Source organism: Apium graveolens, chromosome 11, assembly GCF_009905375.1.
Source record: "Apium graveolens cultivar Ventura chromosome 11, ASM990537v1, whole genome shotgun sequence".
Lineage (NCBI taxonomy): Eukaryota > Viridiplantae > Streptophyta > Magnoliopsida > Apiales > Apiaceae > Apium > Apium graveolens.
In genome coordinates, this window is record NC_133657.1 from 107,844,295 (window position 1) to 107,856,156 (window position 11,862).

Here is an 11,862-nt window from a genome sequence, read left to right on the forward strand (position 1 = left end):
TACATATACATTGACAATGTAATAGCATGAAATGGAAATGGTGAAGCAACAGGAAACGATAATTGTCTGTTAATACTGAAAACAAAACAGAGCCTTAACATCTGAACTCTGGCGCTCAGACAGCAACAAGGGTGTTGGATCTTTAGAACCTACCATTTCTACAAATACTACCATTGTGGTTCAATAGCATCACAAATCTGTCACCACCTACATAAACAATTATTTTAAAGGATCCTATTATCTAAAAGACAGGAATAGATCTATCCAACTAAAAAACATTAATAGAACTATTTGACTAGTTATATTACAGGTGTTGGAGTGAGTATTCCATGCTTAGTTCACTTGTCGTAAATCAAGTCACAGGTATGGAATCTCACTCAACTATGAATTATATACAAGAACGAATTGCTTCCTTCTTTACGTGAAGAACAGCTACCAAGGTTACATAATAAAAACCATATACAAACTTCACAGAAATATTGAATCTAGATGCACAATACAACGATGCCATATTTTGGAAGCAATTAACTACACGAGATTTAGGGGGTCTGGTTCAGGGCTAGTAGAATGTCTACTGTAAATATCATCAAATGGGAGATTAAATTGTCCTCCATCCAAGTCATCCAAATAAAATGTTTGGGACAACGTGTTATGGCTCCTTGTCAATTCAAAGTGGTCTTGTTCTTCCTCTATTATGCTTCTATCGGATATATTATCATAATAATTTTCGGTGTTGCGGTTAAAAGGTGGAGGCTCCAGAAAGCTTGCTTGTGTGTTGTTTCCTTGTGCGTTACTTCTAGCCCACCAATGGCTCCTAGTACGGTAATGTGCTGCATTGATAGAGTCGTCATGATGTAGTACACTTCCACAGAAGAGAGGAGCAGCAGTGGAGGCTTCTAGATGAGACTGTGATCTCTCACTGTCAAAAAGTTGCCCCCAATTTTCATCATGTGTTGCTTCATTGTTTATCATGGGCGAAGACATCCAGAAATTTCTTGTGCTTTCAGCAACATTAGATGATCTTGATGGAGCGTCTCTTTCAGCTTCGTTAGCAGGATGAGTATCAGATGTATAATACCACTCAAGAATATTCAGATAATTCTTCTGTTCAGAATCAAAAAGCCACAAGGAACCTAACTGATAACCCATTTCTGGAATATTCTGAAATGTTTCTCCTGAAAAGACATTGTTAATATCGCCATTGCCTCGCGATTCTGGACTCCGTTGCTGCATTCTTGGAGGCAAGTATGGAGAAGATATTCGTTCATGGACTTGTAACTTCTTCTCCCTGAATGCTTTTAGTGTTGAAATGAGTTGCTTTCCCTCGCTATTAGGTTCCCATGAAGGGTAGCTACTCTGAAAGCTGCATTCATATTAATGAGATAACTTTGAAGTAGGGTAAATCACAACAAAATGCAAGATCAGAAGTAACTGAAAACTTTCATACGTAGAATATCTGATCAATCAAAAAACAGATATTGGTGGCAGCAATCAAACCTTAAGAATGATTTCTCCATCTTTCCTTGGGAACTCCTTTGACCACGAGTTGAATTGTGTGGTGCACCATACATGATATTTCCGTGGTTTCGGAAGTCAAAAGCACTAAAGCTGCACAATTTTGAATTAAGAGGCATTACATGAACATACTTAATGTAAAGTGTTTGTACAAGTCATTTTTCTTGCAAAAGATCACATTCCCGAGGGAAGCCAATTGTATTAAAAAAAATTAGTCAGACGTTTCTATATGGCCTAATAAAACGTCTTTTGGATATATATCAAAATAGGTTGGCAGAATAACCTGCATACATGACCAACACCTTCAATATCCACTGTAAAATCAGCAATGAACTGCAAAATGTCATCCACTCGCTGCAATATTAAAAAAGCATCTAAAATAAGATATAGCTTCAGTGGTGAAACAGAAAACATATAGTAATATACCCAAAAAAGTATTATACCTCTGGGACGACAAATATAAGTAAATAAGGGGTCAGAAAGATCGAGGCCATCTCTTCCAGTAACATCATCCCAGTATACTGCAACAGAGAAAGCTCATTTATTTCTGTAATATATAGTCCAGAAACCACCGTAACAATGCCATTTTCCCCTTCTTATATTATCATCAGAGCAATACTTTAACTATACAGACTCTCGAGTCTCGCCTATTGTTTCAGAACAATACTTTAACTATACAGACTCTCGCCTCTTGTTTAACTGATAAAAATCTCAATTACGCTACTTTTAACCTATCTTTTTCTCCCTATATAAATTAAACTATATTTGGCACTTTGGTTGACCCAAAACTATTTATATACAATTGCGCAACTCTAGTAAGATGCAAACACAAACTTTTCATCAACAATTACGCGCTCACATGTGAAGGGCACTTGAGCTCGATATCAGGCCCAAGCTAGATCTCTTATATAGGGCATAGTTACTGAAAAAGAGAGAATAGAGAAAGTAGACAAAATCTAATGATGCAGATTGACAGGAGACAGGAGATGGAGAAGCATCTCAAAGGCATGATCACAGATTTTCATTTTTAAATGAAAAAATAAAGGGGAAGGATGTGTATAGCGGACCTTCCTCAGACCCTTCTGCCAGCATGCATTTTTAATAATTTAAAGTTAAAGTATTTCTTTTACTATTACATCAAGATAGTGGAAGAAGACAAACGCAGAAACTACAGCTATTAACATAGGTCAAATGCATTACACTCAAAAATAATATGATATTACAGCTCACTAGTTCTAAAACTAACAACAGGATCACCAAAAACCCTTAAATTCCACACCTACTCCCGTTTGCAATGCACTCCACCATAATAAAGAAAGGTTAATAAATCAAACTCGGGAAGCTCTAAAAGGTATCAAAGCTAATGCACCGATTACATATTTGTTAGCAGATATTTATTTCTCAATTTTTCTGTAGAAGAGATGTATTCACTAGATTAATTGAATGTTCTTGAGGCTAGGCATCCAGTATATATATCTCTCTTGTGAGATCCAATTACCGAATTTGAAATTTTTTAACTCTATAATTTAACCAATCAAGCAACTATTTGTTTTACATTCCAAAACGCTACTTTCAGCAGAATTCACCTGAAATAAAGTCTCAAACTCGACCCGTACAATATCGGAATTTTCTTTGCCACGCCATCTCTTAGGCATAAAATGTGTATGTTGGACAACTAGAGACATAGCTCCTTGTGGGTCAAGGACTAGATGATCATCTGTAATAGCAGCACGGCTAATCGCTGTTATGGTTCCAAATACAGCAGCATACCAAAACAAATTGCGACCAAAGATCTGAAATGACCGATAGATATGACTTAATAAATGGTGTCTATAATGGTGAATCAAAAGAGACGTGAAGTCTACACAAAAGCATTACATGGCCTTCCAGGAGAGACTCCTCAAGAAATGCGATGATAATCAAAATAGCAGCAAATCCACCAGAAACAAATGAAATAAACTTAGCAATGATTGATAATACAGGGGAAGGGAACTGCTTCAGATATTCAGAGGCATGTACTACGCTGCCATTTATCCGGTGTTTGAAAAAATGGTCCACCTGAAACAGAATAAACTCATTTATAGACTATATACAATGTATGAATAGTTAATAATGACAAGCTCTTGCAAAATGTAATACATTAAAGTTGAGATTTTAAAGCTTGCATAGCAGTACAAAAAATAATAATATTAATTCAATTCACAATACAAACCCCGCAAAAATAACTATCATATATATATGATAAAAACTGGATTACTCCTAAATAAGTATCCATTCCTCATGAAACACCACTCCTAAAACATACTTAAATGCACATATTATATATCTATCGGAAGATATTTTTCTTAGTCAACTACAAAATAAAGTTAAATAACATATCAAATAAGATTATAAACTAAATCTTAGATAAATTAAGTATCTCAATTGCTCTTGATATGCAAAATAAAAATTATAATCTCAATAAACTACTAAAATTATATCTCTACTTTTTTTATTTTTTTTTGGGTAAATCAATTATATCTCTATTTGATATAATTTTTCATTGTTTATATAATAAAATATTAGGTTAATGCATATCTTGTTAACTTGTAACTATTATTTATACATAAAAGAAAGTGGAACAGATAAAATAAATCATTATACACTAGTATCATTTTAAAAAGATATATGTAAGAATTGGAACACAATACCCAGACCACCTTGATTTGGGTAACTTTCTAGTATGCAGTAAAAAAAACACACAAAGCAAACCCATAACCAATAAGTATTATGGTCAAGAATAACCTCATTGAATTCCCTCAAGATCCACCTTGAAAGATTTGACCATCTTCGAGATGATGCTGTACTTGGATGATTATAGAATTGTTCCGCGTGCTTCAAGAAGAGATATACCAGCATGAAAATGACAATAAAAGGGGAAAGTGCGAGCATTGCAATACCAACTACAACCAGACTTTTCTTCAATGTTTTAGGATCAGAAATAAAATCCCTCCGAACACGAAAGTTTCTGCAAACAATGCGCATAAAAGACATAAGCAATCATAAATATTAAATGTAGAAATATTTGTTAATTTTTAGTCATCTTGAACACACACACACACATATATAAGTGGCTTCTTGTCAGATACATTGATACAAAAGAAACCTCACACGAGATAGATAATCAATTTTCATATCCAAAGACCAAAGTTATTATATGTATAAATAGAAACTTAAGTGAATAGATTATTCACAAATACTCCTACTGGAGCTCTCTTTAAAATGGAGGGCGGGTCCTTATAGATTCAATTTGCACATGATATACGTAATACATCTGCCTATCAGAAGAAAGGAAGACTACAAACCTGTCAAACATGCTGTGCAATATGCACCAGTTTATGGTCCACTCCAATGTCTTTGTAAGTATCAGACGTCGTCTTTTACCAACTGGGCCAGATTTTACAACTGGACCAGCTCCTGGTACCCATTTAGATAATTGAAAAGAAAGAACCCCTTTGTTTAGCAACCCAATCAAGTAGTTATCTTTCCGCATCAATCGCATCACAATATCATGAGCAGACAAGTCCTTGACTACACATAATTGCTGTGAGTCTTGTAACTTTACAACCTTCTCAAGAACTGATGCCCATGGCATTGTTTGCATTTCATTATCCGTAACATGGAGACTGCACAAAAAGTACAAAGTTTTACATTATACATGAAATAAGTTGTTTCCACACTAACCCGATAATAAAATTGCAACCAGTTATAAGCGTGCTAGAAAATGACCAAAGTTTGCATGGGAAAATCACCCTTTTCCCATTACATATATTTATATTGCTGCAAAATAAATTTACACTAATCTAACAAGCACACAAAAATCACAAAATCAGCACCTGTGGTAGTAAAACTGGCGAATTTTAAGAGTTTCCTTCAGCTGTGCAAAAAACCTTAAAAAACAAAAAATCCAGTATATAGAGAAGATCCCCAAATACCCAACAATAACAGCTTTAGAAAGTGTGAAAGGTGTCAAGGGATGCTCATGAAGAGCGTCCTTAGCCAAGTCACATGGTTTGATTCCCGATTCAACAGCATCCATTCCACACTTGGCATTACGGAGACCATTCCAATCAACATATAACAAGAAAAAGCCCGAGAAACATATAGTAAAACCCAAGCTCAAAAGTTCAACTATCCACTTTATTACAATGCACAAGAGACCTTTTTCACAATAGTAGCTATAGAGTCTCTCAAAGAACAAATCTAAGTCGGAAATAGGTTCCACACTCAAACTATCCCCATTAAGAAGCCCTGTAGGGCTTTCACTCCCAGCACTTGGTGCTCTATGGTAATCAGACAATTCAATTTCATGACTGTCATTGAGCAATCCTGTTCTCAATGATGATTCGCCACGACTTTTCCATTTAAAATAATCAAGTGCATTAGCACCCTTTTGTCCACTGAACATCATTTAAATGCACTGACAGTAGACAAGTAACACCAGTCCATCCCCCAAAGTTCTGAAATGGTTACTGCATAGTGCTGAACAGCAGAGACAAAAAATAATTCAGATATCATATAATAAAAGAATGCACAGAAATATTTACACACACACATAATAAGCTGTCGAGAAAGTTTGGAGAAATGTGTTCATGTAGTTAAACTACAAGAAATATAGACCATCTTTTGTAAAAAAAAATTAAAAGAGTTCAATTCCCAAAGCAAAGCAAGACACAGAAAAATTGGAAGGACATATCTCTGATGCAAACAACTTTAACTTGTTTTTTTAAGTAATAAGATGCACTATTTCTTCAGAGTGCCAGGGGAATTAACGGAAAATCCAGTCCAGTTTTATTAGTTTTCTACCTTAAATCATCAATAGAAAATCCTGATGTATAACGAGGTAGCCCTTGTCCAAAGATTTTGAAGTAGCAAAATCCTAAATTTTTCCACAAAGAATTCATATTTATTTTAGTAGCGTTTCTAAACAACATTGACTATGGCGCCATGCAGCCTGCAAATATTCACTCTAAGAGGATGGAATTCGAACTAAAACAAGAAATTTTCTTTATTACAATGTCAAACAGTAATTATATTGCATTTAGACAGAATCATTTTAACCAATTGTAGGGAGTTACGAGAGTATAATTAAAATAGACCTGTATTATTTTTTTGAAGTATTTTACAGTATATTTAGTTTTCTTACTCCCTATATCCTATTTCTGATATTACTTTATGCATAATTATTTACAATTTTAAAGAATATCTAGACTATTTAAATTTTCTCATTTTATGGTTTGTGATCCATTCTCTATTGTCTCCATGGCTGGAAACGCTAGAAATATTGGTTCGTCAAAAAGGTTAAAACAGACCCTAGTTATATTCTTTTTTATTATTTTAATTGTATATTGTGTTCCTATTTTCAAAAGAACATTCCACAATAGTTATTGTCTTAATTGTATAATTTCTTCGTATTTTTCAAAAGAACATTCCACAATAGTTCTCGAGAAGATTGCTTTAGAAAGTGGCAGATAAATAATCAAGGCTTCTAAAGAAGCCGAAAAATACAAATATAGTAACTGTATTCAACTTTAAAAATAAGTGTAAAAAAGGCTTTAAAATAAAAACTACAAGCAGAGTAAGGTTGTGATTCGGCTAACAAAAAGAAATAAGGTATAACGTCATGTTGTTAAATATGGAATATTGACTTGCGAGCACTTAGACTTTACATTAACAACCCCCTTACTAATCTTGGGACTTCGAATGTCGGAACAGTTTTACAATACATCTTGGCAACAAATAAACCAATGACGGCGGTTGACATAGTTTATGGATATAAACTTAAAAGATCCCATGGTATGAACCATAACAGAAACAACTCTTTCGCTTACCGCGTAGAAAGTTCAAACTTTTAAAATATGGAAAGACTAGCCGTTCTTTTCTTGCAGATATGCTTAAGAATTCGAGATCATAGTTATTCTTTTTAACACTTTCTCACTTATCATTGACAAGGAATAGCAAACAGTTCTCTGATTTCCATAATCTTATCTATACAATTTAAGTATGTAAACAAGTCAATTTCAGTAATTAAGAAAAAAGTAATCTCCCACATTAGAAGCAATAAAAATTTGATCAAACGTAAACTAATAACAAACTCACTAACATACTAAACCTCTAATGACACCTATGAAACTTAACAAAATGAAACTAATTATTGCATCATTATTGTACTAACTAATAAGAGCCAAAGATTGCATCTTTATAAAACAACAAGCACTATAATCCCAAAACAATCATTTTAGGCACATGATTGCTTCATAAAAACACAAAAAGGTCAAAACTTTCTGCAAGATTAATCTCCAACTTATCCACATAATCTACCAACACGAAACCCATCAAGAATCTTCTTTAAATCAAATCTTTCAACAATATCAAGAAAACCCAAACCAATATACAAAAAAATACACACAAATAAGGGAAAAAATGGAAAAATTACCAGAAACCTATTTGAAGTAGGGGAGCAATAAGGATGAACGCCTAGTAAAAATCAACCAATTTGCAGTAATTTTGAACCACCAAACCCAAAAAAAGGACCCAAAAATAAAAGATGAATTTTTTGATGAATTTACAAAAAGGGTTTGGGATTAAGGCGGAGAAAAACAGGAAGAGAAATAAATTAAGGGAAGGAGAAGACGTGAAGATGGAAATTAAGTTGTTCGTGTTATAATAATATACTGCTACTTTGAGTAGGCTTTGGAAACCTTTGATGAGATATGTACAAATATGTATGTACAGTGTGCGTATGTGTGTGTATATATATTGATGCCCCTTTACTATCTTTTTCTGCAATCCATTCCTTTTCTTTTTACTTTTTTAAAATTACGAAGGGATAAAAGAAAAATATCTACAGAAAATTTCCAGAAACCCTTTTTTTAAACTATTATACAGTTTAACCTCGATAAATTAATAGCCTATAATCAGTGTCATGTATGGGTTATTTTTAATAAATATTTTATTTTATTTTAATATTCGGTAATTGGTTAAAAAACAGCAGGTCCAAACATTTATAATTTTTAAATTTGGTTTTTTAATAATTAAGCATGTTAAAAAGATAAATAAATAATGTTTAAATAAAATTATTATATAAAAGAAATTGGTATTAAAATAGCTTTAATAAGTAGAAGTGTGCATGGTCCAATTACGAATGTAAATGGTTATAACCATTTTATTTTGGTTGTTTAAAAAAGATTAAACAAACGGGCGAGGTAGGTAATGACTAGCTGGTGTCATGGTTGTAAAAATTGGTAATCCGTACTAATCGAATTAGGTATCGATTAGGAATTAATCGGTAAATTGGGGATTAATTGGAACAAAAATCGGATATATTTAAATATTTTAATAATATTTAATATATCTATCTTATTTATTATGAAATATATAATTCAAAATAATTTATAAATATTAATCGGATTTCAAAAAAATAGATTGGCCAAATATTTTTTAATGATTAATCGGAGATTTTTTTAAAAATCAGGGATTTGTAGAACACTGGTTGTTCTTCATAAAATTTAAAAGCTCAGGTTCTAATAATGTAGTATATATAAATAATTAGCATGGATGTCCGCTTCATGGGACGTTGATTTTTTAATACATTGATATGACAATCAATTGATTATCTGAAACTGGTTCTTTAAAATTAGAAGTTTGGAGTTGTATTGTTGTTGTTGTAAAATAGTTTAGAAGTTACAGACATGAAAAATATATATAGTGCAACACATCTTAAGTAAAATAGAGATAGAAAAATAGATAAAATTCAACATATCTTAAGCAAAATAGAGGCGGCGAGACTATTTCTTCGTTCTTTCTTTATAAGAGCAAGTCCAACAGTGCCTTAAATTGCTGTCCTAAACTATAATTTGAGGCATTTTGATTAATTAGATACTCCAACAATGTCCTAGTGGTGCCTTAAAACACTAGGACATCCATCAAATGCCTCATTTTTAAGGCTTTACTAGGGATGCCTTATATCAATTTTTTCAATAAAAAATTTGCTTCCCTCTTTTTTACACATATCTTCTCTCTCATCTTTTTCATTCCCTCCAAATATAATTCAAATATAATATTATTTTAATGATAAGACACAACTATAAGGCATTGTTGTTGGAGTGCATACATGAGAATATTGTCCTAAATTACTAGGACATCATATTTTATAATATTTTTAAGGCATCTATTAGGACACTCTTGGACTTGCTCTAAGCGCAAGTCCAAGAGTGCCCTAAAAGCTTATCATAAGTTAAAATTTGAGGCACTTTGAACAAAATAGTGCTCCAACAATGTCCTAATGGTGCCTTAGAGCAAGTCCAACAATGTCCTATTAGATGCCTTATAAATATAAGAGCAAGTCCAACAATGTCCTACTAGATGCCTTATAAATATAATAAAATATAATGTCCTAGTGATTTAAGACATGAATTTTGCATATTAACTCCAACAATATGCCTTATAATGGTGCCTTATTATTAGTATAATATTATATTTGAATTATATTTGGAGGGAAAGAAAAGATGAGAGAGAAGAGATGTGTAAAAAAAGAGGGAAATAATTTTTTTATTGATATAAATTAAATAGGGCATACCTAGTGATGCCTTAAAAATGAGGCATTTGATTCATGTCTAAGTGTTTTAAGGCACCACTTGGACATTGTTGGAGCACTCATTTAAACAAAATGCCTTAAATTCTAGTGTAGGACATGAATTTAGGGCACTCTTGGACTTGCTCTAATAAAATATAATGTCCTAGTAATTTAAGACATGAATTTTGCATATTAACTCCAACAATATGCCTTATAATGGTGCCTTATTATTAGTATAATATTATATTTGAATTATATTTGGAGGGAAAGAAAAGATGAGAGAGAAGAGATGTGTAAAAAAAAAGGGAAATAAATTTTTTATTGATATAAATTAAATAGGGCATGCCTAGTGATGCCTTAAGAGCAAGTCCAACAGGTGCCCTATATGATGTCCTAAATCAAAATATAAGGCATTTGACAAAAAATGTAGTTCCAACAGTAATGCCCTAAATTACTAGGACAACCTACTTGAGCCTTATTTTTAAGGCACATCTTCACTTGTCCTAAGTTATATTTTTATAATATATTTTCATGAACACTCTCTTTCTCTCTCTTCTATTTATTATATTTTAATGATGAAAGGAATTTTTAATAATAAAATATTGAATGTACAGTAAGGGTAAGGCACATTGTTGGAGATGAATTTACTTAAACATGTCCTAAGTTACTGGGACATAATATTTTATATTAAATATAAGGCTTGAAGTAGGACATTGTTGGACTTGCTCTAAAAATGAGGCATTTGATTCATGTCCTAGTGTTTTAAGGCACCACTAGGACATTATTAGAGAACTCATTTAAACAAAATGCCTTAAATTCTAGTTTAAGATATGAATTTAGGGCACTCTTGGACTTGCTCTTAAAACACTAGGACATTTATCATGTGCCTCATTTTTAAGGCACCACTAAGCATGCCTTATCTCATTTGTTTCAATTAAAAAATTATTTCCCTCCCTTTTTACACATCTCTCTCCTCTCATCATTTACTTTCCCTCCTCATTATAATTAAAATATATTATTACTTTATTAATAAGGCACAAATATAAGGAATATTGTTGGAGTTAATGTACAACAAATTTGTCTTAAATCACTAGTACACAATATTTTATTATATTTATAAGGCATTTACTAGGACATTGTTGGACTTACTCTAAGCATGCTTACTTCTTCCTTTTTGTTGTTGTTGGAGATTGAAAGTTGAGGTGTAACATATTTAGGTATTAACTTGTGTTCGAGGCCTATTTTATACGTAAATTATTGTTAGATAGTGACAATGCCATGTACATAGAAATTGAATAACCTCAAAACTTGCCATGGTTAATTATAATTAGGATATAAAGGTGAAAATATCATTTTACAAATATTTGAAAAATATGAGGTCTTTGTAATAATATAAAAATTAAAAACAAAAATATCTCAGTGGTTGCATATATAGACTTCCCAATTTCTTGGTCACGAAATATTTCTTTGTATTAACCTGTATCACTAAACAGTAAGCGAAATTTAATGAGGAATAGTGCATCTGCTATGAACTACTCTGCATTATGACTAACTTAACTCATTCCTCATTTTATAAACCAAAAAATATTTCCGCCTACTTCTGTTGAAATAATGCTACAATTCCTCTTTTTTTATATTGCGGAAAGCTGTCATCCCCCACTCTCGCCTGTAATATGAAAATGAAAATCTATTATAAGCCAAGTCCGTAAACTTCATAGTTATTAAAAGTAAAT

General features: G+C 32.3%; 1 protein-coding gene across 1 annotated transcript; it reads right to left on the reverse strand.

Moving 5' to 3' along the window:
- Positions 1-257: 257 nt before the first annotated feature.
- On the reverse strand, positions 258-8,277 carry LOC141697057 (autophagy-related protein 9-like). The gene is made up of 10 exons (XM_074501247.1): positions 7,991-8,277; positions 5,391-6,036; positions 4,860-5,180; positions 4,300-4,522; positions 3,394-3,573; positions 3,102-3,308; positions 1,959-2,036; positions 1,799-1,869; positions 1,498-1,608; positions 258-1,363 (listed from the first exon to the last, which is right to left on the reverse strand). Exons 2-10 carry the CDS (start codon positions 5,963-5,965, stop codon positions 529-531), a joined length of 2,601 nt encoding a protein of 866 aa, XP_074357348.1. The 5' UTR covers positions 5,966-6,036; positions 7,991-8,277; the 3' UTR covers positions 258-528.
- Between the last annotated feature and the right edge of the window lie 3,585 nt (positions 8,278-11,862).

Excerpts from the sequence above, each read along its gene's own strand:
- LOC141697057 (XM_074501247.1), bottom strand. The coding sequence starts at position 5,965 with ATGATGTTCAGTGGACAAAAGGGTGCTAATGCACTTGATTATTTTAAA. Across the intron at positions 5,181-5,390 it reads CGCCAGTTTTACTACCACAG|TCTCCATGTTACGGATAATG; the intron begins GTGCTGATTTTG and ends CTTTTTGTGCAG. Across the intron at positions 1,609-1,798 it reads GGTGTTGGTCATGTATGCAG|CTTTAGTGCTTTTGACTTCC; the intron begins GTTATTCTGCCA and ends AAAATTGTGCAG.